General features: G+C 35.4%; 1 protein-coding gene across 15 annotated transcripts in view; it reads right to left on the reverse strand.

The window, feature by feature from the left end:
* The window catches only part of Khc-73 (Kinesin heavy chain 73), a 130,597-nt gene that overhangs the window by 26,989 nt on the left and 75,799 nt on the right, over window positions 1-27,809 (reverse strand). For all 15 annotated transcript variants that reach the window (XM_089696782.1, XM_089696786.1, XM_089696785.1 and 12 more), the window contains exons 4-6: window positions 14,590-14,717; window positions 11,159-11,308; window positions 432-679 (exon numbers count right to left, since the gene is read on the reverse strand). In XM_089696782.1, coding sequence (XP_089552908.1) covers window positions 432-679; window positions 11,159-11,308; window positions 14,590-14,717 — 526 coding nt within the window. The remainder of the gene's footprint in view (window positions 1-431; window positions 680-11,158; window positions 11,309-14,589; window positions 14,718-27,809) is intronic.

Consider the following 27,809-nt stretch of genomic DNA (forward strand, 5'->3'; position numbering starts at 1 on the left):
TCAAAAATAAAGTTCAGCTAATGTCCATAAATTTTACGTTGATACGATAGAACGAATTTGATTAGAACCAAATTGATACTAATAAAAATGCGACAATTATTCATATCGCATTTGTTGAAACTTAAAAACAAACAAAGGCTACTCGTTTTATCAAAAATCAACTTCTTTAGTTGAAATAGAGAGGACAGTTTCTGCCCATGGTTTATGCCAATAATGAAATCACAAAACAGTTTCATTAACTATCTCACTAATACATCAAATGTAAGCAAATAATAATAATAATATTTAAGCCTGTAAATCAGCGCTTTTTTTGTGCAGCATTTTGCTAAGGCTGTGTCCATTTGCCTCATTTAATTTTAAGATAAATTTAGTATATAATGGGTTTTTGGCAATAAATTTAATTTATTTCTCTCAATAACAAAGCAACTCACTTATTAATATTAGAGCCCTCTTTCAACCGGTCGCCCACCGCGCCCGTCTTGACCGCCCGCTCCGACCCAGCCAGGTCCACCAATGACAGCCTCGCCACCTTCTCCCCGCTGACACCGGTCGCAGAGTCGCACAGCGTCTGTGTGAGCACCACGCTGAACACCGCGTGGGAACGGGAGGATTCACTGTTCATGTTTGTAGCGGCTACTGTGCGCGATTTGTTGCCTTCCGTCATTAGGTTGTCTATGTCCTGTGAACAACAGTGTAAGTATCGGCTTATATTTTTGGGAAACCTCAAAAGCACCTGTTCCTCGTTTAAGCAATAGATACGCCATCGAATTCACAATCTCATTTAGTTCTTCCCTTATGTCAATATTCATACAAATAACTTTTAGTCAAATCATGGTTATACAGTAGAACCTCTATAAGTCGAATACCAAGGGAGACGCCAAAAAATTCGAGTTATAGAGTTTTCAACTTATGGAGGATTTTGAACACCTGACACCAATCAAGCAAACACGTGTTTACGTGAGTCATAGATTTATTATCAAATACTCCTAAAATGTTTTCTAAGAAAAAATAGTGTACTTACATTGTCGGCACGTTCTTAAAGTCGGTAATTTATTTTTGTTCAAACAATAAAGGTGATAAATTCCTAATGATCAAGTTGTAAAGGTTGTAAAATAATAAAAAAACGTTGCTATGTTCGACATACAGAGGTCAAATTTAATTTTTCGAGTTATAGAGTGAAAATATGTACCAAAATGGCTTAGAGGGACTCGGTGATTATTTCGACTAACAGAGGGTAGAGATTTCAAGTAATGGAGGTTTTGGTGTTTGAAGGGAAGGGAACAAAACATTTGTTCGAGATTTGGAGGTTTTTGATTTATGGAGGTTCGACTTAGCGGGGTTCTACTGTATAAATAGAAAGGAAGGAAATAAAAAGAGCGCCACGTGTATTATTAGTTGTTATATGCGTGTACATAAAATATGTGAAATTTGCGATAAAACTGAAAACTTTATAATTTTTAAAATACGCTTCGAAAGCAAAATTTAATAACATACAACCTAGAACCATCCATCTAACATTTATGTACCCTAAACACTAACGTCATTGTGTTACCCCTTGACGTCAAAAGTTACACAATATCCCGTCCAAGTTTTAAGTAGCCGTTTCTACCGCTAGTACCTACATATACATAGCTGCCGCAATATTGCAAGCAATTTCAACGTCTCGAAGCGGAACACCTCTTGCCAGAAGTCAGAACTTGTAACGGTTTGCCGCCTCAACACGCCAAACGCTCGACCGAAATTACATTCGAGGGATGCAAACTTGCTATATTATCTGCCAAAGTACATTTATCATAGCGCTTTGAATCAAGAAAGTAGCTTGTGCAATGATTTGTTCATACATAAAATTCACGATGTATACTTTAAATCTGTTTAGCTTTACCGACGACAGTAAATAAATGTGTTGCACGAAACGGAAATTGCATTTCACATTTAATATATTTCTGGCATCATTTTGGTTTACGAGTAGGTAAAAGTTTGTGAAATATTCAATTCCTCTTAGTGTGAATGTTTATCTGTTTACCAATTCGCGTCACAAGGTTTACTTTCCTATGCAGACAAAATATCTACAATCTACATATACATTTTTAATACAATCAACCTACCCCTATACTTTTTATTCATTAAGCTCAATACAACTGAAAAAAACCTAAACTACCTCTACCTACAATGTCATCTTCAACAAAACTTCCAATATAAAAATACCTTGAACACGAACCTCCCTGCGTTTATAGGAGTTTGTCAAACAAAAGTAATTTCATCCTTGTTCCATCTTTAACCCAGTTCGCGGCACAAAGGCGGGTCACGGTCGTTGCTTGTAAAGCAGAAAGCTCATTGAATAATCGATACACGATAGTACTCTCACTGGGCCCTTGTTTCGCACTTGTTGATAGTGAGTACCTAGCTGATATTGTTTATTGGCTGAAGGACTTTGCCGAATTACGTATGTGCTACAAAATATTATCAGGGATACATGTGTTAGGAATGAAATAGGGATATAATAGTTTGTAATCACTCATTTTTTATTCATATTAACAAATTCAATACTCCAAGTATATTACAGTAGATATGAAGGAATTTTACTATTAGTACCCCCAATTTAAAAGCAATGAACGTCATTAAAGGGCCCTAACAAATTCATTGTTCTTTCTGTAATCACTTGATTTTCAAATTGGAAGTTTACTTCAAGAGTCTCATTTACTTCGTCAAGTCAAATACTAACGAACAGAAGCTTGTTTCTTAATTGGACAAGTAAGCTGTAAGACAAGAGGCCGAGAGCGTTACGCACTTTTCGAGAATATGCTAGGGAAATATTTGTACAAAATTTTCCGTTACGTAAACAAACCAATCTTTTTGTTAACTAAAGTAAAAACAACAGTTTGGTAACAATTTAAAAACTGAACTGTTTGTATTTCTATTTTTACCTCTCCTCAGCTCTCTCACAAATGGAATAAAAAATTTCAAACACATTAAAACGTTAGGAATACGCAAAATAAAGTTGGCAAATTAAAAGCTATTTACTTAGGTTTGTTTGAAGCACCTTTGCAGGCTCTCGTCCTTCCACAGCGAGTTTTTCTCGTAACACGAGTGAATAAATAAAATTACGGCCTTTCAAATGTACTCTAAGGCGCGGGACATATACAAGCGGCGCGGCGCGCATCGGGCGCACCGCGGGCGCGCCAGCCGGCGCGCCTCGGGCGCGCTACCGGCGCGCCTCGGGCGCGCTGTTGGCGTCCGAAAATGATATTTATATAGAGTGGTTAAATGCATTTTCTTCATGCATAATTTAGTAAAATTATGTTTTTTGTGCTAAAAGAGATTTGAAAGTAACGTTAATTTGAAAGTAACGATTTTGTTTTGATAATTCCTTGTAAGTAAATAGCGAGGATAACCCCACGATTGCAAATATATCTTTGTTGGAAATGTTGGAATTTACTTGGAAAATTTTATAGTACTTTTAAAGTACATAATTTTAAAGTAGTACTGGTGTAATGATGGAAGAAAAGAAGGTTAAAATAACACAAAATTTATATTGTACTAGCGGTCCGCCCCGGCTTCGCCCGTGGTACATATTTCGCAATAAAAGGTAGCCTATGTTCTTTCTCAGGGTCTAAAGATTATCTGTGCCAAATTTCATCAAAATCGGTCCAGTACCTAGTTTATGCGTGAAAACCATACATACATACATACATACATACATACAAACCTTTCCTCTTTATAATATTAGTATAGATAAAATATGGTTTTCAAACACAGGTTTACATTTAAACCATATAAATCTTATCATTAAAATCTCAGTTCAAAAGTATTTACAGTACTGATCATTCCACAATATTATTACAATTACAAATAAATAAAAAACACAATCAAAATCAGGATTATCTTTATTTCTGACATTGTAAATACATGGGAACTTTCATTATGCTCTTCTTCATTTTCACTTTCCCTACTGCCATCACCTGTGTAAATCATTTCATCGATTAATTCAATTCACCTTTAAAAACAAAACGAAGAAGGGTATTTAATAGCAGCTCTATATAATTCCACACAGAGAGAACACATTTTTGACTGACAGGCTACCGTCTCCTATAGACCGGGAGATACTGACACAAAATTTCGAGTCATTTGTAACAGGATGGCGGTTCTACAGGGGTCTTAGTACGCAATGACAAAAAGAAAAACGATGGTGTGAACGCTGGTACCGGCGGCTTAGTCGCGTGGACGTTAGTCGAACTCGTCGGAAAAATAGCGAAGTCAAACGATTTGTAACACAAAAATTTTAGAATTTACCGATAGCCCATAAAAAAGAAGTAGGCGGTAGTGTCATGCCATACTTTTCCGGTGTGACTTACAGCCCGCCATACATAGACGCGAATGTGTTGATTTAAAAAAAACAATTCAACCATTTGTACCAGGCTAACTTTTGCACAGGTAACCATCGTCGTGCAGCCATTTACGAAAATCGCCATGCCATACTTTTCGGACGATTCCAAATGGTCGCCATACCGCCGAAAATCTGCAAATTTTTTTTTTGTAACAATTGTAACAGACAAATGACTCGAAATTTTGTGTCAGTATCTCCCGGTCTACTACCACCCGATTTGTTTTTGATTGTGTATGACCGTGAATTGACCTCTATTTGGGGAAGCGCGCCTGCGGTACGCCTGCGGTACGCCCGCGGCGCAACGGTGGCGTGCCGCCTCGACGCCTGTCCAAAATTCTTTCATACAAAATGTATAAGAAGGATGTGGTGCAAAACAGATTGAAGAGGCGCGCTTATGGCACGCCCGCGCCCGCACCGCTTGTGTTTGACCCGCGCCTAATGTGTATGTTTAAGAATCCGGCGGAGGCCGCTCGCAACTGCAATTCGAAGCGAAGTCAAAATACGCTCGAATATTGTTGTCTCTGTTGCACAATTCCCGCCGGCCCCACGCTTGAATGCGACAGCACGACGACCGATGAAAATTTGTGATTAATTTGAATGTGTGCCGTAATACCAAAAATGATGAATGAAAACTCGATGCTTTTCCAATTTTTTTTGCATATTGTGTAACTTAACAATATAAGCCATGTTTCGAATTACATTATATTAAGAATATTGCCGTTTTTAATACAGAATTGATGAGTAGAAAACATATCATTTATACTTTAAAAATGTGAGAAATACAAATTGTTTACAATTCGTTGTATTGCACGCCTCATAAGCGAAGCGTTGAGGTGGGTACTACTGTCACTTCGCGCAAAACATCTGATTTTTCAAACTTAAAATGTCTTTATGTATCATACATTGCACTTGTAAGATAATACATACACACACATATTAAGAAAAAACACTATTTTTAACGTTCATGATATTTTTGATGTCATTTTTGTTATTTAAACTAGTTAAAAAACAGTTTAAAAAAGTTCTGTCTTGGACGTCCGTGTGTCTGTATGTGCGGATCCTTTTTCTTGTTAACACGATAGCGACCGAAATACTTTACTAATCGAGTCTTTTTTTTTCTCTTACGCTTGAGTATGCTCAGGAATAGAACCCTTTCATTTTTCAGGGTCTGATTCGATGTGGTTTAATTGTTATTAAATAAACAAAAATAATAATTAATAAATATTTATTAAAAAAAATTATGAGGCGTGCACTTTTGGATTTTCCAAATTATTTAAGTATTTTGCAATAAAAATCATTTGGGAACCTAGATAAATACTGTCTTATTCCGAATAACAGCACAATAAAGTGGAAATATGCTCAAACTGAAAATGATTTTGGTATTACGTTTGTATGGAAAAATTGTCGTCCGCCGGCCCCTTAAGATGGATTACAGTGAAATACAACGTAATTTCTGAACGGAAATTGTATTCTTTTAACTTGTCAGAAGGATACCAAAAATTCCTTTTCTTTTTATAATTTGAATAAATAATCACATATATATCAAACCGTCACTAAGAAAATAATTTCAATCTCAAAATATCGTCTTATTAGTTCCGAGCTCGCGGAACAAGTAACAACCATTACTCAGCAAAGACCACTAATTGCCTGTAAAGAGCTTATTTATACAAATAACAAACTCATTTTCTCTTGTTTGAAGATCGTGCCCACCAACCAGTTGAAATGTTTCAAGTATAATCGGCTTTCAATATAAATTCTGCCATACAATCACTTAAAACGACCGCATTCATTTGAACATCGGATATTGTGGATGGAAAAAAATCTAAATATTTAATCATTTGAGCATTCAACGATTGCTATCCTACGAAATCATTAAAACATAAAATTTAATCGTTTTTGTATCGAAGTTATAATGAAAGAACCTTCTTATGTATACTTTGAAAAACAATCTCATATTAACAAAACAATAACATAAAAACTACAGTCATTTATAGCTAAGCTCACTAATAAGCTAAGCAAATCTCAACGTCGTTACGAAACATCTAAAATGTTCGTCCAAACCATACAACAGCATAAAGCCAAAACCACAGTATTACAATATTATTTCCTACAGTAAGGAAACGCCTTTGATGTCGCGCGATGCCGCCGCCAGCGTAGGTACTTACGCTGCCACACGAAAATACGCTAGGGTTGCAACAAATGGGAAATAAAACAATTGTGATTATAAATATTATGATGAAATCATTTATTCATATGTACATTCAAAATAATTGCGATTATTAAATCTGATGTAATTATTTGTTCATAAATATATAATTACAGATATTGCACTGCTAAATATTATTTACGTGGACACTTTATTTTTGGATGTTCTTAATTGTATATTATACCATTTAACTAAGTAATGCATTCGCATTGGGATGTACAATCTGATTAGAAATTAATGAGGACAACAGGAGCTTTGATTTTAATTCAACAGATACAATTAATACAATCTTTTGCACGCCTCATAAGCGAAGCGTTGAGGTGGGTACTACTGTCGCTTCGCGCAAAACATCTGATTTTTCAAACTTAAAATGTCTTTATGTATCATACATTGCACTTGTAAGATAATACATACACACACATATTAAGAAAAAACACTATTTTTAACATTCATGATATTTTTGATGTCATTTTTGTTATTTAAACTAGTTAAAAAACAGTTTAAAAAAGTTCTGTCTTGGACGTCCGTGTGTCTGTATGTGCGGAGGATTTTCTTGTTAACACGATAGCGACCGAAATACTTTACTAATCGAGTCTTTTTTTTTCTCTTACGCTTGAGTATGCTCAGGAATAGAACCCTTTTATTTTTCAGGGCCTGATTCGATGTGGTTTAATTGTTATTAAATAAACAAAAATAATAATTAATAAATAATTATTAAAAAAAAATTATGAGGCGTGCACTTTTGGATTTTCCAAATTATTTCTGAAATATTGTTTCTCGTCTGGAATTTCAATGTAGATTTACATCCGTAAACGGAACAGTTTTTGCGCGCCATAATAGAATATGTAAGTACCTATGTATAATAAAATTATTAAACAAAAAATACGACTGCGTCGTCCTTTCGCGATAGTTAATGCAAACTCAGCGTGATTGCATTAAGCGGCCCGCGTCGCCCGACCCCCCCGCCAGTTCCCCTCCGTTTCTCTGCACAAGTACATTCGTCGCCATACTGTAGGAAATATGGTAATACTGTGGCCAAAACACCATACCGTACACGTGATATAAACCGTACATTCGGCTGTAATCCATCATTGGAGCACGCACATTACGTATTCCATTATATAGCCCTGACTTAGTAGCACTCGGCTGGTTATGTAATATCTATAATCTATATACTTCATTCTCTATTCAGGGTCAAGTATGAATACAGAATGGTATATACTTCCGACTATGGGTTAAGGTTTCTCTATAAATACACATTAAATATAGTGAAGCATTTTCTACACTATCTATCTTATACTACGTAATATAAGTAACGTTGTGGAAAATTAAATTGGACATACGACTTTTTATGAAATTTAATGAAATATACTTCAGATGGATTTGAAGAGATTTTGTACACGTGTAAGAACCAATCCATTAAGACGGATTAAGGGAAAAAATTCGCTATGAGCAGTTTAATGTTAACGCTACCAAAAACCCTTCATTCGAAAAACGATGACTACAAACATACCTACAGGTATTGAAAAACATAATTAAGTATCGCGAATTATCCCACAACGTCCATATAAAGATAATATTAATTTGGTAAAATCATAATCTCATCCAAATGAAATTGGTCGGAAACAATACAATTCTCAGTACTGATATTGATTTTGTATTACGCTTCAGCAAATCCCTGAAAATTCAATGAGCTTTAACTCTAATACGTAGATAGTGTTTTAACGCATTTTGTTTCAATTCGTTAAAATAAATAGATCACCAAGATATTTCTGAATATCGAAAAAAAAATTATCAAATAATATCTCTTCAGTTTAATAAAAATAAACATTTTCATTGCTTCGTCAAAGCAATCTAGGAGAAATGTTATTTGTCTAATAATATTGTGCAGTATGCACATGTTTGCGTTTTGCAATAAAATAGATGGACATATCAATTTCGATGCATCATAATCTTCTATATATGTGCAATACTTTATATATTTGTACAAACTTCTTACATATCCACATTTATTAACATAATGGTAGATATAAGTGCAAATATATTTACTTTGAATCTGAAAATAGGTTAATACAGAAACAATAAATTCAATTACACGATTCAGCGACATGAATTTCAGCAGCCCAATAATTAATATCATAAACAATATCGCAAAATTGCTGGCTTCAAACTCAGGCGTAAACATTTATTTATTCAATTAGACTTCTTCTGAATCGTCATATTTTTAACATTTATCACCGATTCGGCAAGCAGTATCTATGGAGAAGAACCGGCAAGAAACTCCATAGTTGCTCTTTGCACAGTTTATCGAACGATCCCATCCACCAGTTCAATGACCAATATAACATTTCTAACAGAATATATCTTCAAACATGAATCATGTCGTCTGCAACGTAAACAAGACATTTTTAACCGGACCAGCGTTTCCAACCGTCCATCACGAAACACGAGAAAGACAGGACCAAAGTTAGATTGAATTTCAAAGATAAACTATATTCGCCAGAGAGATTTCTCGAGAGATGGACTGGGAAAATTAAACGTTTGAGTGGAAGCGAGTATTAGCGGCAATCAAGACAAAATAATGGATACCGTTAAGGCTCGGAGCACGACTCGGCGTAATGAAGCCGTCGGAACGGACAATCTTTGAAGCCACGATCTACGTAATTCCCAGCGTTCCTAATATTTAATAGATGCTTATGGAAATTTATAAAATTAGCAGATATCCGCTGTGTTGGTATTGCTATTGGTATTTCTGCTTAGTGCTCTGGCTTGATAGCGATTGTGCCTTCCCGCGATGCGTTTTGTTTTCATCATTTTCAATTATATTGCTGATTGCAAAAGAATATAGCAGTAGTTTCATATATTACTTTGCCATCTGTAATATCACACTTACAGCGTAAACATAATCCCTATAAACGTAGAACACACATTTTAATTTCGTCGGTATAGGTATTATAACCACGAAGCAACTATTCTTGTTGCAAGAAATTGAAAAAAACTATATCATTATAAAGTACACCCACTATCACTCAAACCGTGTACTGTGTAGCCAAGAAGGCACCGTACCTTTATACCTTGTAAATACTTATTTTACCTTGTCTTATATCAAGAAACTCGGTAGATCAGTACTAGAGATAGTTATCGACTTAACCTGACCTTTCTTACAAAGAAAGATGTGAAGATACGTTTGACCTGTGCTCTATGGACTACTTATGGAAAGGTCAAAGTCAAAGTTTAAAAAAATATACATTACAAAGCGTTACTATTCAGCCACAGTGGTTTTGAATATCTTCTTTAATTAAAACTCGAATTTGAAGCGAATTAAAGTGCCTTATAATAAATACTGAAATGTCAGTATCAGGCTTTCAGATTCGCGGAATCATGTTTTTAGTACTATGAGACTTAAACAAAATTGATGGCAGTTAAATATTTTGTATTGTAAAATAAAAGATAAACGAATACAGGGCTGTCAAAAAGCAATGTATAAAATATATTTCATCGTGCTCAAGTAAAGACTCTTTAAAAGTATACACGATTATATCTACTTTGAAATTACATGTACACTAGCGGTCCGCCCCGGCTTCGCCCGTGGTACATATGAAAAATAGATGTTGGCCGATTCTCAGACTTACCCGATATGCACAGAAAATTTCATGAGAATCGGTCCACCCGTTTCGGAGGAGTATGCAGACTAACATTGTGACACGAGAATTTTATATATAAGAAGAAGAAGATATATCAGGGATGAGACGTTTGTAATATTATGAAACACATACGAAGTGAAATACGCTGTAAACATTAACTGTCATATCAATGTCTACAAGTGCTGATACCCAGCGAGTCTTCGTTCCGTTCTTATATGTACTTACACGTGTAAAACGTATTTGTTTCAATATCAAAATTCTGCATTGTGCAGATTCTTGAGGATTATCCTTTTTCTTACCGTTTATAAAGGGTAATTTGGGACCCTTGTTCTATTTATATGTAGTGTTTAGCAATTAAAATACTGCTCGATTATATTGGATTTAATCAGACACAGCAAGTGCAAGTGCTTTCGTTCTCCAGTTATCTTAAGTTCATAATAACTTAAACCTTTTCTCTAATAGTTTTTTTTGCTTTGCCAAAAAAAATACTTTCTCATCTTCTTATATATAAAAATGAATCGCAAAATGTGTTGGTAAGCGCATAACTCGAGAACGGCTGAACCGATTTCGATAATTCTTTTTTTATTATATTCCTTGAAGTACGAGGATGGTTCTTATGTAGAGAAAACGTAAACATGTACCACGGGCGAAGCCGGGGCGGATCGCTAGTTATCTTATAAAACAAACATAAAAGGGTACACCTAATGCTGCAATCTCAATGATGCTTGCATGAACGATAATTCCCCTTCTTTATAGCTCTAATTTCAACCACAAGACGAGCCCATCCCTTCCAGCAATTCTCAATTTACGTACTCGAACTTTTAATTTGGACACAGAAAGCGAACCTTCAAGTATAATGCAGCATATACTGAAATTTCGAATATTTCTGTAAAAGCGAAAATTCCTACTACATTACAAACATACCTGATAAGACGTAACAGCGAGTTGCGAGAGACCATCCACGTAGGGTCCGAGCACGGCATGCTCCCGGACCCGCAGCGATCGACGCGTCGTCTCCGGATCGAGGAGGTCGTGCACTCGCTCGTTGTATATCTCCATGTAGGATACTTCCACCTGGAGGATGAGAAACTACATTTAGTACATCGTGGTTAGCATATAAGTAGTACCAGGTTATCATGCATGTCTTATACAAGTATTAGCATTCATGATGTCATTCTTCCACACGGGAAATAACAATTAAATCAATAAGTTATTTATAAATTTATAAAGCATTTTAGTGCCATAAAAACCAAAATATCAATTTCAATAAATTATTTGATAAATTTGCGTATGTATGTACTGTTACTGCCGCACTTATTGGGTAATATGAGGTGACTTCTACTTCTACATTTAATTCAGGGAACAAAAAATCAACTAACAACTGAAATAAACATACCTACTTTAATAGAGAAAGTTAACACAATTCCCACCATATCTATACACGTACAATCGTTAAGATTTAATACACAAACACCACCTAACGTAACGGCACCAGTCTTGTACAGATTAAGGAAAAAATTGAAGTTTTTTGCAAATTTCTCGTAGGTTTTTTTACTTTATTGCATATTGTTTAGTTATACCTTTAGTTCAATGTTAGTTTAACGTAACCAATGTTAGAAAAAAGATTACAATGCATAAATAAAGAAGTTATTTATAAATTAAAAAACCACTTTTTTGCACCAGTGTTGGACAGTGAAAAATCTAATGATGGACACCCAGTTTTGGACAACATCCAGTTATGAACACCCATTTATGGACTGTACCTAATGTTGTTTCTCCAGTTATTTACACTTGGAGAAGACTTATAGTTAGCAATAGAATCTTGAAAATGATGATTGGAATACAATAAATCGGGGATGCATTTATGAAAAATAGTACTTAATAATTATTTTGCATACTTATAATATTTAAAACAGTCTTAATTTTCATTTTCTAGACAAAAATTGGACAAATACATCGTTAAATACGAGTTATGTCCTTTAAGAAACACCATTATTGTTTTTTTTCTCAATAAGTCAGTCATTCCACCCATTTTGGGACTTCTTCTTCTTCGTTATATCACTCTAGTCAGAGCGAACGTGGTCAACGTGAGTTTTGGGGGGGTAGATCAGAGGCGGCTCGCCCTAAGGAGCGCTGGTGCAGTGAACTCCCATAAATAATAATTATAATAAAATCATACTCCTTAATTTAATTATTAACATTAATTATTACTATTTAAAATCAATCGTAATCTTTAAAACTACTGTTAATACCAATGAATATATCCATCATTCCATCATCCCATACACCTGTATAATACCTACTGTATTATGTAACGCGCGAAGCGGTGCGCTCACGATTGCGCTCCAATGAAAAAAGATTTAGTACATTTCCTAATACGAAATCCAATAGGAGTGAAAGAGAGGGTTTTGCCAGAGCCCTGCGCGTGAAACAAAAGATTTTCTATGGAAAAGTAGCAAAATTCGGAGCGCCGCACCCGCAAACGTTGCCGGTTCGTTTTTACCGCCCGGCAGGACAGCGATTGCGACGTTGCCAGTTGCTACTTCTTTAATATAAACAAACACTCGACTCTCGAGTCAACTTCAATGCACGCGCGCGATTCATGCAATTTTCTAATTAAAATTATAAAATACGTGTTGAAATAGCCTGTACTTATCAGTATTACTTGTGAGTGTTAAAATGAACAATAATTATAATGTGGCGTTCATTAAAAAGTATGATAAAACGTTACAAATTCGGCTTGAATGTAAAGCTAAGGGACCGCCCGCGCCACGGCCTGAACTTGATCTTACGCAAAAATGTACGACAAAAACGAAAACATATACGCGTGTGTTTAAATCTGAACAATATGTAAAAAAAACCGTGGTTGTGTGGTTGTGATGAAAGCAACAACAGATATTTACGAATGTCTTGTCGCTTTAAGTTATAGATATTTTTGCACACCAAAAAGAAAGACGTATGTAGGTATTTCCTTTATAAGTAATTTTTTTGATAAATGTACTGCTTTACACCATGTATTTTCAGTGTTTTATTTCAAGTGAACACCCATAAAATTTTGTCACGAGCCGCCTCTGGGGTAGATGTTACCCGCTTCACCATGTTCCGCCATATCTCTCTGTTTCCTGGCATTCGGCTACACTCGTGAAGTGAATCGCCAATCTGAATCCGCCAGCAGCCTTAATCTGATCGGTCCATCGATATGGATTCCAAATTGTAGCACGTGGCAAAAAGCTTTTTTTAAACTGTTGTCAAGATGGTGTGGATGAAATTTAAGCGTGTATGCTATATGGTGGTGGAATTTAGCAGCAGACAACGATCCAAACAGTTCATCAGAGAACTCTCTATATACACTACATAAGTATGCGACTTCTCTACGCAGTGATAGAGAATGAAGCCGAGAACGAGTCGCACAGCACATTGTTCCATTGTTCTAAAATATATTCTTCATGTTTAGATAGATATTATGTTGTTGGACCCATTAGTGTAATTTTAACACAAAATATCAATGTCCATTATAGGAACCAAAGCAAATCCAGTCATGGACAATTGTTGTACAATATTGGAACCCTTTGTTTGAAATGGTCGTGATAGGTATATTATTAATCAGAAAGAAAAGACAATACAGAGAAGCGCATGTAAAATAATAACTTTAAAAAAAGTTTATTTTCGACATATGTCCATAAATAGATATATCCATAGAATTAAATCCAGTTATGGACACTGAAGAATTTTATTTAAACAACATAACGTATCATGATACTAAATCGTGTAATATTTCGTACACTTAACTACTATAAATAAAAGTAATATCAAATTTTGCTGACATTTATTCAAAAATTCTTATAACCAAAATTGTGTCCTCACTTCCTTAAGGATTTCCTTAGTAAAAACGGATTTCTTCGAAACGAGTCGCAGCAACTAAACATAACGTTCTGCCATCTTCAAACATTTTGGCCGAATAAAATGAAGTGTCGTATTCTGATAGCTTATGAACCAAACTTTTATTTTAAGTATTGCCAAATTATATAACGTTAATTTTGGCCTTAATATTTAAATTTAATATTTATTTTGTCCATGACTGGATGCTTGTCCACGACTGGTGCCGTTACCTTACGCTTGTACGATTATCTTAAAAGATTAAATACCCACATGGCACTTGAAAAGCGACCCCAAACACACAGAAACTACACAGCATTGTCAGTTGTCACTCAAACTAACAGTACGCATTCAACCTTCAGTCTCATACTAAAGGATGGGTATGGTATAGAAAAGGTAAGCCTCACGCATCCCGTAGCTACCAAACAATGAGACCAAGAACAAAACCGTTGTACACACAATGGCTAAACCAAGCTTACCTTGTAGGTGAGTGCGGGCGGCGACTGTTGCTTCGCTATCCTCTCGAAGAGAGCATCGCACAGCCGGGGTATGATGCCGCCCTCGTCAGGCCCCGGCGCGCCCATCATCGTGTACGACTTGCCGGAACCTGCAAGCAAATGAACCGACTTAGTGAAACTACGAAAGAAAATACGCTAAGAATTGAGAACTTTTTTTGGGAACGTTGGCTAAAAAGGAAAAAGTTCACGTCTCGTAAATAGTGATTTTTGCTGGAAAGGATTTGTGAAACTCGAGGCTTTCCGTTCGCTTTGCGGTAAGGCTCTACATTTAATACTTTTTCTGTGCAGGACTTTTTCCCGTTAATACTTTTGCCTCTCTCGAGATTTACGAAATAAGAATCGGCTAAAATTTATCGTCTCATTTCTATGAGATTATGATATCCATTACTCCGTCCGCTTTGTCTAAAACTTAACAACTTATATAAAGTTGGATAGTCCTAATTGATCAATTAGTATTAAGATTTGAAACACTAAAAATAATTTCTAAGAATACACGTAATTATAACTTTAAATTTTACTAAAAATACAATATACCACAAATACACTAAAAAACAAACACACAAGTAACCACATCGAACTGTATTTCCTATAGCGATATACACCACAGAACAAGATAGAATACGTAAACAAAGAACTTCCCAGATGAAATATGGATGCGATATTTCAAAATATCGAAAGAGAAATGCCAAGGATAAGATGACACAGAAACTCACCAACAATATCATTGACTTTCCAAGGACGTACAGTATCTACTTACGTGTGAAATGTGAATATTCTCCAAGTTACAATAAATATTTGCAGAATATTTCTTAGGGATAGCGAAAGTAAATAAGGAAAGCACTTGCTGCTAAAAGGATCAATAAAACGAAATATAAGACTAGATAAATATGATTTAATGTTTCCTTATCCTTATAACATTTATATGGATGATTTTAAAAGATAACTTACGCACATATTGTGCTTTACTACTTATCATTTTCATTAGAAGCAATCAAAAAAATATAACAAATTAACCAGATGAAAATATAACATTTTCGAGTACCTACAATGCCTTCTTCAGAATAAAACAGTGCAATATGTATTAAATAATAAAACTCTAATCTCCTTATTCCAAGCAACTCTCACACATCTCGATACTCAATAAAAATGCCTTTATTATTCGACCTCATGAAGCACATGTTAACAAGGACGTTCAATGCATTAACGACGCATTACCCATCCAATTTCTCACGCTCCAAATATAACTAAAATGACCTTAAGTCTCAGAGAGAGCTCTCGAGACCTTAATCAAATAAATTAAGAAGTCTAATTGAATGAATAAATGTTTGAGTTTGAGTTTGAGTTTGAGAATTGATTATCTACTTATTCCAGAAAAGTAAACATTTCGATACAAATTCGATAAAAATGCCCTTATTATTCGACCCTATGAAGCAGATATTAACGACGCATTACCCATACTTACAGATCTAATTCCTCACGCTCCAAATAGAACTAAAATGAGCTTAAGTCTAGTCTGAGAGAGAGCTCTCTAGATGTCGAGTTGCGAGCCACGTTAAGGGAAGCACCCACTCGGCAGAAATAGCGTGAGGTCAGTTGCACTTTGCAATTAAACGTATTTCATGTGAGACATTAGATGTTACATTATTGCGTTTGTAGTAAATGGATTTTACATTAGAATTATGATAAAAATGTATTAAATGCGCAGATTTGGAAAATGTGTATTGTGGAATCACAATCTCTCCTGATGTAAAGCTAAGATGTGGTCTAAGATGGTACGCGCTTCCCTACCACAATCAATAGAACAAAACTTTGTCTGTCTCTTGAATTTGATGAATTATAAGGTTGGTTTTTATTAGAATAACATCATAAATGACGTGTGTTGTTTAACATTACCAAAAAAAAACATAATAATATAAAGTTAAATCTAAATCTGTTTCGTTAAAATGGATTCAAATCAAAAACGTCAAAACAATATTTGTAAAGAGCGAAAAATCTCAGTTTTATAAATTCAAGCTACTTCTCAGAAAACCCATTTAGTTGATCAAGGTAGTTCATTGGAAAGGAAAATTACCATTTCAATAATGAGAGCTATTAACTGCTTTTGACGGGTTATTAACGAAGGTAAATTTATATGGTATTAAAGAGACGAGTTACGGCAAAGGAACGGATAATTTTTGCTATGCTATCGAACGAAAATCTCATCTACAAAATATAATACATACAGACATAACAGGCAGGGGCTGTTACCATGGTATGTGATTGTCGATTGAGAACCTATAATCAAATTCTTTAAAGTATGAAGTAAGTATTCATTTAAATCAATGAAGAGCAGAGAGTTGTAAGTTTCTTTACAGATTTGTCTTAGTCAAATCGCAAGACATAATTTTTATCCCGCAAATTTGAAGTACGACTACATTTATTTTTATGACACACAATTTAGGCACTTACAACCATAACCTCTATAAATCGATGAAAATCCACATCCATAAGTCATCATAGTCCATAATACCCTAAAATAGCAGTGGTCAAGCGACATGGGATCGCCATAACTCTCCCGCGCTAATATTGTCGACTTATCATACGTACGTAACACTTTTACGAAGAAACCCCGTCGCCTCATAATAAAGGCTTTGTCAGATAGAGCGCGGATTAAGCGCGCGACAGAGCGCTAATCTGACGCGCGCCGCACTATGATGCCGAAATGTTTACCGTCAAATAGAGCTGCAAAGCTCTGACGCGCACTAGTATGCATTTTATCTGAGTGAAGCCAATAGCACAAATCGGCGTCAAGTTAGCGCTCTGAAGCATCCATAGCAATAAGTTAGCGTGAAATCTGGCAAAGCCTTAACGCGCGCTAAGTACGCGTTCTATGTGACAAAGCCATAATAAATGTATCTCGTGGAGGCGTGGGACACGATTGTCCTTTTATCTTAACAATTTCTCCTTTTTTCCTCGAGGCGCGTTATCAACCGACAATTTCGTCTATTGTTGGGAACGGCTCGGCTTAGGTTTCTCTACCGTCGATATAAGATTAAACGCTGATAAAGACGGGAAAATGCAATGAAACGAAAGAAATCTCATGTTACGTGTGGAAAGATTTATTTGGGAAGCATTGTGTTTTATGTAGTTAAATTTGTTTTTTTAACAAGCAAACGATGAGTACGATCTCTAAAAAGAGATACTGTTAGTTAAACAATTAATATTTGTCATAAACTTTCAAAGCGATTAGACGAGTAAAGCCTTTTTGTTTGACTGAACTATAATGGACGAGTGTCGTTAATGTCAAGCGTCGAACCAAAAACTGCCTGTAATTAACTCGATCATAATTAATTGAAGGAAATCAAGTGCTATTTAATTGTGTACGTAGTATGATCTAATCAATAAATAACTACAACAAAATACCCTCAAAAGTAAGCGTGATTGAACATTCCTCCAAGAGATTATCCAAAAAGCTGGCATCCAGCCAACCGCAACCAATCCATCATTTGGGATTGTTGTAACACCTTGGCCACGGACACCGGCGGCGCGACCGACGGCGCGACGGGCGGCGCGGCAATTCGCGCGGCGCGGTAAGCACGCCACGGGCAGTTGCGTTCGCCGCCGCGACCAGTGTAGACGAGGAGACGAGATGGCTTTATCAAAGTTAGCTCGACGTTGTTTGGAGTAGCAGCTTTTTTGCTCAAGATTTAATGTTTGGAAGATATAGTGGAGTACACGAATTAAATAGAAATGGAATTCTCCGTCTGTAACAACAGACGGAGAATTCCACCAAAAATATGAAAAATATAGGCATGATGAAAAATTATGTTGCGGGTGGCTAGACTTCCAAATAGCTGGTCTAGCTAGAATTTCTGCAATAAAAGCTTCCGTCTCCATTTTCGCGAAAAAAAAACAAACTATTTTAAATTAAGTTCGCTCCGGGAGTAGTCGCCGCGTCTGCCGCTCGACTCCGTGGCCTGCGCCGTAATAACTCATACATTTGTTTCGATCGCTAGTCGTGCCGCGCGATTCGCTCGGGGAAATTCGCCGGTCGTCTCGCTGGTCGCCGCTGCGCGTGGCATGCCCAGTACATTTCCATACATTTGATTCATTCGCAAGACGCGCCGCCAGTCGCGCCGCGCGAATTTTCGCTATAGCGAATTGTCCGTGGCCAGCACGTAACAGTTGTAAATTGGTGCAATTGTAATATGTTAATAGTCAAGTGAATGTTTTCGAGTGATTTAAATCACTGCAAGCACGTAATGAGCACCACTTTGCGCAAATAATTATTTTCGAAATGAGTTTTTCCATTAAAATATATTACGGAAATACATTTTATGAATAAGTAATATAGAAAATAACTGATTATATATAGTAGGTATGTGCTAAATTTTATAGGTTATTTTTAATGAAACATGAATCACAAAGGTTAGCAGGTGATAAACTAAATTCACTTTAGAAAATGTAAATTTTCAACAAAATATTACAGAATGCGCTCTACTAGTATAACAATTAACGAATCCAAACACTGGGTAGTTAAAACTTTGCTTAAACAGCGGACCAAGTGACTTGTATAAAGCGATTCGAAAAAATAAACAAGGTGACTTTTATAGGTACTTGTTATATGGAAAAATAATTAACTACATGACGACTATATTGTTTCGTGTTAACGTAACAAATTAACGATATTTTTAACCAGCATTTATTATATATTTATTCAATGCTCTAGAGCTTATCACATGTTCTATACTACTCTATATGTTGTAATCAAATTGTCGAATTGCAAATCGTAATCTAACTGTAGCAGACAGCAGTATTTCATCCACAACCTATCTCTACCTATACCTCTAACAATAAAAATAATCGCAATACACAAAGCTAATCCAGATAATTACGACCACATATAACATGTCAATGACAAGCATAATGAGTTGTCATGATAGAAAATGAAACCGCACATATCTGGTCACCAACGCGGCCACAATATTATTCCACGTTAATGTATATTTGATGAATGGAATTTCTTAAAAGTGAAAGCCTGTTTATAACTTCACGAACATAAAACTCTCCATAAATATGTAATGTAGATAATTAAGATAAACATGCGAAATCAATTTCACCAGGACAGAAAACCATCTTACTAAAAGATTTACGGTCTTATTCATAAAAAGGATAGCACATTGAAAGGCTCGCTGTAGAGGCAGTACCTAAGAATGTTAGGAAATCGTTGTTCATTTCAAAAATCATTTTTGAACAAAACTGTACAGTCCAATTGTAGTCTCTAAGGAAGTCCTTCAACGTTTACTATCTGTATGGATCTTTCTTATCCTAACAACGTAGGTACACTCTCCATATTCTAATCTCAATAACTCACAACTCTTCTAGTTTAACAAAGTTCCAAACAAAGTAATCTAAAGACGCATCCCGCTACAACTAAGCTCATACAGTGTGACTTGGACCCGCTCCGGCACCTGCAGTTTTAGGTCACCCGGACGGAGGTCGCGCTTTCATCCCACTCTGTTCTCGTTTCGACTTCACTTATTGTATGAGAATATTCCGAATGTCTTGATTAGGGCATGCAGAACCGAGTCCGGTTCCAAGTTTCTGAAACCCGGTTCCAAATCGAGCTCAGAACCGGGTAGAACCGGGTTACCCGGTTCTTTTATAATACTTCGGAAAAAAAATACGAAATTAAACAAAAGTAACTGTAAAGGTACCTGATGGGCCTTTTATTTTACGCGGCTTGTGTCTTATTTTATTAAATTAATAAAGAAACAAAATTTCAATACTTCTTTTTATTTATCAGTCTTATAAAAGTACCTTGTTATCATAATATCACATATAAACTTAAACCTTATTCATTAACTGCAAACTGTAAAGCAAAAAACCGGCCAAGTGCGAGTTTTATCTCGCTCCAGCACCGTCCAATTGACTTGGCCTCTGCGATAAAAGTACGAGTTTTTCCCTGGGGGTTCCAATCCAAAGCTTGCTTTGGTATGTGTTCCGGGTCTCTTCGTAGCATGTGGAAAATCCAGCCCCACTTACGGCGTTTAATCTGATGGGCGATCGGTGTTTCATCGCAGCATTTCCAAAGGTTGGAGATAGTTTCTGGCCAGTAAATTCCGATGATTGGGCGGAGACAGCGGTTAACAAATACCTGCTGGCGCGTGATGTCCTTTGTGACCTTCCATGTTTCACACCCGTATAGCAATACAAATAAATTTCCCTTTGCCATTCTGATGCCTGCTCCAAGATAATACGCAGTGTTAATTTGGTCAGTGCATGAACGATTGTGAGTGAGTTTGACTTTTTCACATAAAAGTCACCGAAGACTTGAGTATTCGAAATAAATTTCAGCTTGATACCAAAAACAAAAAAAATGACTGGATCATTATATGAAACAGTAAAATCAACAGCTTTTCAAATTCACGACAAATCTAATAAAAATATTTCTGTAGCCTAATGTTTGTCATTTTCGAAGCCTAATTTTTTTTTGGTCATACCACCATAGGAAACTTATAGCATCAGGTTAGACAACCAATCAGAGCCACGCTTGAGGCGTGGCACTAAAATTCGCGATGCACGTGAGTCTGACGTTGCCAGATACAATAAATTTGTTAAAAAAATGCAGCAAAATATAAATAATACTTTATATTTTAATATTTTGGTCGGAACCGGGAGAACCGGGTTTCATACTATTCAGACCCGGTTCTCAAAATCATCAAAAAACCCGGGTTTACCCGGGTTTTTCAGAACCGGGTAAACCCGGGTGCATGCCCTAGTCTTGATGAATCTCTTAAATTTATTTGTATACCCTGGCCCTCTATAATGATGTCGTGAAGCAGTATTATTTCCAGTGTGAGGAAGAGTTGGCGCTAGACGACCTATAATTTTCCACATTGGAAATATACTTTTATAGTTACCATTTTTTGGTACCATGGTGATAAGTCCAGATCTTGGCTGAAGGTATTAAAGCTAGTACACAATAAATAGGTGCTAACTAATCTCTTTCGCGATGTGTAATACAAGCTATTATACAATAATATCATTTTGTTTCATCGTTTTAAATCTTGTGTAATATATCTCGGCGTATAACAGTTTAACAATATCTGCCGCCCTTATTACAAAAATAAAACAGACAGCAAATATAAATCACATTCGATGTACCGTAATACATAATTCATAACGTAATCTATTTCATACTGAGTTGAAAACTAAATTGCCTTTTCCAGTAAAATATATCTCTGAGTTACTGAGTTTAAAACAATAGGGAACATTTAGCTTTGTTTTATTTTCGCGTGGGCGTATCTACACTTCACGTTAGTCCCCGTTACCCGTTAATCGCTTACCTGATTGTGCTTTCAATAATTATATTACAAACAGAGCTTTTATGTGAGCGTTGTATAATAGACGAAATTAATGATCCAGTTTTTCTACTAACTTCATAACTGAGCAAATAAATAGGAATTTAAATAATAAGAGAAAAAGCCGATTAATTCTTCTTAAGAACAGAAAAATTCAAAATGCTGGCATATAATTTTTGCACGTCTCTTAAAAATACAACTTCCATGAATGTTTAATTCGGCTTTGCGGAGTCTTATTTCACTCGCACACCGGGAACTTTATTAAAACAATTTCAACAGTGGAATCGTCGGAATTTTGAATTCCCTCACTCTAGTTAAAATAAACTGCAGTTAAATTTTACAAAATATACGAATGTGCTCGACGCGGGAAATTTGCAAATAAATGACTGTCGAAATCTAAATTCTCCCTTTCGAGTTAACATTGAAATGTACAAAATAATTAAGTCAGCAAGCAGTCGTTATAATTCACGAATGTTGTTTTACTCTGAGAGTGGAGAGTTGTTTTAAATTAAATAAAATATAGATCATAGTGGAGGATCATAATTAATTACTTATTCATAAAATATGCATTTAGCTTTATCAAAGTTAGTTTTGAATTAGTATTCAACATTTTGCCAATGAATAAAATATAAACACGTTTCATTAGCAAGTTCAATTTTGTTGTAAACTTAATTTCGTGACAAAGTATAGAAGCGAAGTTAGTCATCGCCTTGGGGAGCCATTCACGAAATGGAGATATAATACGGGCTTACGTGCTATACGTTATTCGTATATCATAACTTTTAAGGCATTCAAACAATTCAGAATTGCCAAAGTTAATAACATAATACTAATTTCAGGCTGAGCTACGAACTTTTCTCTGAAATATATGTACGTAAATTTATTAAATTATCATCTCCAAAATCATACGCCCACTGAAATTCCTGGAAATCGTTTAACCTGTCAGGTCAAAATGATATTTGCCAGTTGGAAATATCCAACAGGAGATGATAGCTTAAAGCATATCATTCGAACAAATTGCTATAATGGAATTGATTAGTTCGCGTTTGAATATTAACGGCTTGTTATTAACTCGCAAATTGCTGTCAATATTACCCGCTGGCATTCCACTTTAACATTTATCGAACAATTAATTTTTAATGCGGATTTAATAACGATGTTCTTAATGAAATGCCAGGTGCACTTTATATGCTTCGTCAAGCACGTGCTGTATGTAATACGAGATAATGCAATGAATGAGCTTTTGATCACTCATTGAATCGATAAATCGTACAAAATAAACAATAACACAAGTTGCTACCTGAATAAATAATTAATAATGTTTCTTTCCTGGTTATGTTCAAGTACAATTTCTATAAAATCTTGACGAAATCTAAAAAATACGCAATACAATTCTTAGTTTCATAACACATCATTATAAGCAAAGAAGATTACCATACCGATTGTACGTATCCACTACGCAATGTTCGATAGCACGTACATTTACAATTTACATTAGTACACCGATCTTGCTAATGTTAAGCAATTTCTATTCGTATTACGAGACGATTATTACCGCTTATCCGAGACACGGGAGCCTTTTTGATATAACCGAGGAGCGCTTGTGTAATCGCCGTGCTGAAATTAATTTTAAGTAATTCATGCGACGCAGTTGAGGGTTAGATTGTTTGAGACCGTATAAGGTATAACGTAAAGTTTTTGGAACGTTGCAAGTTGTCCAATTTATTATTGAATATTGAAAATGTGCATAGTTGTTATTCTTGTTGGATATTTTAGAAATATTTATTTTCTCATTTGCATTTCTATCGAAAACTAAAACTGAAGTTGCATTCAGCGTACATTTTGTGTAAAATTTTACCTTTACACAAACTTTATCTATTGCCCTTACTAAACAAAATACAAAAGCTAAATCCTTTCCACCATTTTCACATGCACACACTAGTTTCCTATATCCTTTTATCCAGTAATGCATACATGCGCCGGGGCGACGCATTATCCGCGCGTAATCTACTTACGCGCAGGTGTGATGCTCACCGTGAGCGACGTTAAGCCTCGCTGAAAACTATTAGTAATACCCTATGTAGGGTATGGTTAACCTTGCTTTTAGTTTAAAATAAATTGAATAAAAATGACATAACAAAAAGGAATTTTGTGCCGTGAAAGAGACTCAACCTCTGTTCATATAACCTGAAACTGAGCTAACCTGTAACCTGACAACCTTTAAACAATCGGGAACTTTTGTAAGAATTATTCTAAGTAAGCCGTAGTGGTTAGAACAAAAAGTAACAGTAAGAAAGTGAGCAGAATTGCACATTTTAAACTAACTTCAACGTACTATTCGAAGACAACTACATAACTACCAGTAGGCATGTAAGTATTATTGCAAATTGAAAACAATCAGCCTACACTCCTCCAAGACCACTACCATAAATTATTACGTGCACCATCACTCATGATTAGATACATTCCGCCTGTCACTTGATTCCTCGCAGATTCGGCACGTGATTGGAGCACAGCCAAGGGACCATTTGATCCCGAGGATCAAACCATCCGACACACGGAAGTAATAAGGCCGAAGAGTGGCAACCTTCCAGCGCTATGCCTACATCGCGATCGTAGACACACTGGTTCTGCTGACTCGACATTTGTGTCTTTAGAGACAACAAATACGGTCCGAAATATATCAAACTAACAAATTTCATTTAATTTCATTATCATTTCATTTCATTTTAAATTAATGATGAAGGATCGTCAGTGAAATTGTCAAGAGCAAATACTACTTACGCATCCCTCTACAATTGTAAAAGCTACTGTTCTATTAATAATGTGTGATAGATAATAATATGTACCTACGCACTGTATGATATTTATAGTATTGGTAAGTATTACATTTGGATCATAAAGACTGGTAATTCAGTTAAATTTTAAAATAAATTGAAATAAAAATTTCAGTGAAACCATCCATCCACTATCTTAATAAATTTTCCATAAAAACATTTTCTGAATTTCCAAAGTACCATTAAATTATCTAACAGAAAATAATTCAATATTATTTAAACTAGCGTCTATTGCACGCCTCATAAGCGAAGCGTTGAGGTGGGTACTACTGTCACTTCGCGCAAAACATCTGATTTTTCAAACTTAAAATGTCTTTATGTATCATACATTGCACTTGTAAGATAATACATACACACACATATTAAGAAAAAACACTATTTTTAACGTTCATGATATTTTTGATGTCATTTTTGTTATTTAAACTAGTTAAAAAACAGTTTAAAAAAGTTCTGTCTTGGACGTCCGTGTGTCTGTATGTGCGGATCCTTTTTCTTGTTAACACGATAGCGACCGAAATACTTTACTAATCGAGTCTTTTTTTTTCTCTTACGCTTGAGTATGCTCAGGAATAGAACCCTTTCATTTTTCAGGGTCTGATTCGATGTGGTTTAATTGTTATTAAATAAACAAAAATAATAATTAATAAATATTTATTAAAAAAAAATTATGAGGCGTGCACTTTTGGATTTTCCAAATTATTCCGATACTATGATACACTACACTCAAATAAAAATACGCTCGTTCCAAACTCCACTAAAACAAAAAGAATCTCGATAAAAATTATGCAAGTGTTTATTTATACGTATCAAATACGAGTATTATCCGGTCTTTACGACCGCAGATACCGAGGATCGGACGTAAAATGGTCGATCAATTGTCGTTTGTAAGTAAACGATACGATTACGATTATGATGATGATGTTTTAAACAGATACCTGATAGAATTTACTTTATTTAGTGAAATTAAATACATAGCACGTTAACAATGGTTAGGTACCTACGTTATTTCCAATTATAATGGTGGTGGCTCAACATGTAAATTAACGTTTACGAAATAAAAATATCTTAAAATATACAGAGACTTTGACTCAGAATATTGTTTGTAATTGTTTCATTCATATTGTACGTAACGCATAGCAAATCTGTTCTTCCAAGACGAACTTGTGAAAATTAATGTTTAAAATTTGAGGGTACCCCGAGGGTAACAAATCCCCCATACCCAAGCATAGGCAAAAACAATTAATTAGTTACGGATGGGTTAGCACAGAGATAGGACGCGAGGGTCGGAAAAACAAGTCACAAATTAGCTTAATTTTAAGCAGAATATTCGTGGAGCTATTTAATGTATTCAACATTGAATTATATAACAAATACTTATTTTTCCGTTCCATAAAGTAGAGAACAAATAATTTTAAGCCATAGAACGGATTTATGACCACAATAAAACGAGAAGTAACCGTTAGCTAATGTTCAAATAAAGGATCCCAAGATCCTATATACCCCGGCTTTTTAAATTTCAAGAGAGTGGTGTAACTCCTTATGTCCTTCATGTGAAGTACCCTCACATTCCCCTGTTTAAAGTACAATAATCTCTCGTGTGAAACCCTTACTTTTGATGTGTAAGTAATAAAGTAGGTACACTTATTGATTAATAACTAAATTTCACGCTTTATATTTTATATCATATTGCTGTAATGATCATAAGCAATAATAAAAATTAAGCGCTTAGGTTTTGAACGCGCTATGAGCATTGATTAATTTGAGATTGAAAAAAAAATATTTGTTTTGTAAGAAAAATGCATCTTCACACAATTAACGAACCAAAACACAACAGATTCTCAGAAACGATTTAACCGTTTAACACATGTCAGGACGAATGTATAAACTAGAACAAATTGACTAAACAAATTGCGTTCCACAAACACGAGTTAAAACGATGAGCGAATTAGTTCGTTACCTTAACCAACTACACTGTGAATATAACAACATCCGACCGGTGTATGTCACATTGTTGCATCAGTCGAACGTAACATATCATTTAAAGTACCTGTACACAAGTAAAGTACCCACTACCCGTATATAATTATACCACAGTGAAAAGAATACGAACAGTACGGAAACTACATAGGAAACGTTCGATTCTCACACTTAAAACATGTGCATCGACGAACCCATAATAACATGTTAAAGGTTTATAAAATAACAACTCTTGTTTATTTCAACAATGCGCAGGTAATGGTTAAGTTGCCTTACTGTTCGCACTCTATTTACTGTGACTCTACCTACCACACTTTATATTTATATTCGCTCTAGTGACAAACGCACCGTTATAGTAAATTAGTGCCGCAACGAAGTGTCGCGTCGCTCCGTCAAATGTTTGTGAATATTCTTTAGTAGCACATTGCTTTATGTTTGCGTTAGCTTTGAGTTCTACGCAGCATTAAAGTGATTGAAACTAACATTTTGTATGAATACTAATGAAAGCACGCTTTGACATTTTTAGCTTCTCATAATATCTAACAATTTTCAAGTCTCTTTAGGTGGCTAAGCAGCGAAATATCTCATTTATGCCAATTTTGTTGGTGAATATTTTTAAAGAAAGTTGATTTTGAGTCTAACCTCTGTTCTTTTTCAACGAACAAGTGTACGTATTCAGATTAAAACAATTCATAAGCGTCACCTTCACCTTGATACCCGCAGGTTTATATAAGCCTATGCCGAGTCGATGGGGCGTGAAACAATGGGACCCGTTGGCTAACCCGCCCGAGGCAGCGGTTCAAGCGCTTTTGTTCATCGTGACCTAGAATGTTCCATTGAACGGTCCCAGGTCAGTTCAGCGCTAATTGCTGTTAAATAAGCAGAGCGTGTCTATTTAGCGGGTAATTGAAGAAACGCTTTAATAGGATTTAAGCATTTTAGCTATTTGGCTAAATAGCTTAAAAAGAAACAGTGTGTGCAGTTTAACATCACTTTTTTTAATATATATCCAATTTGCTCTATT

Source organism: Colias philodice, chromosome 6 (assembly GCF_061535455.1).
Source record: "Colias philodice isolate Cphi_HAF_F1 chromosome 6, ilColPhil1 Martin Lab GWU primary, whole genome shotgun sequence".
Classification (NCBI taxonomy): Eukaryota; Metazoa; Arthropoda; class Insecta; order Lepidoptera; family Pieridae; genus Colias; species Colias philodice.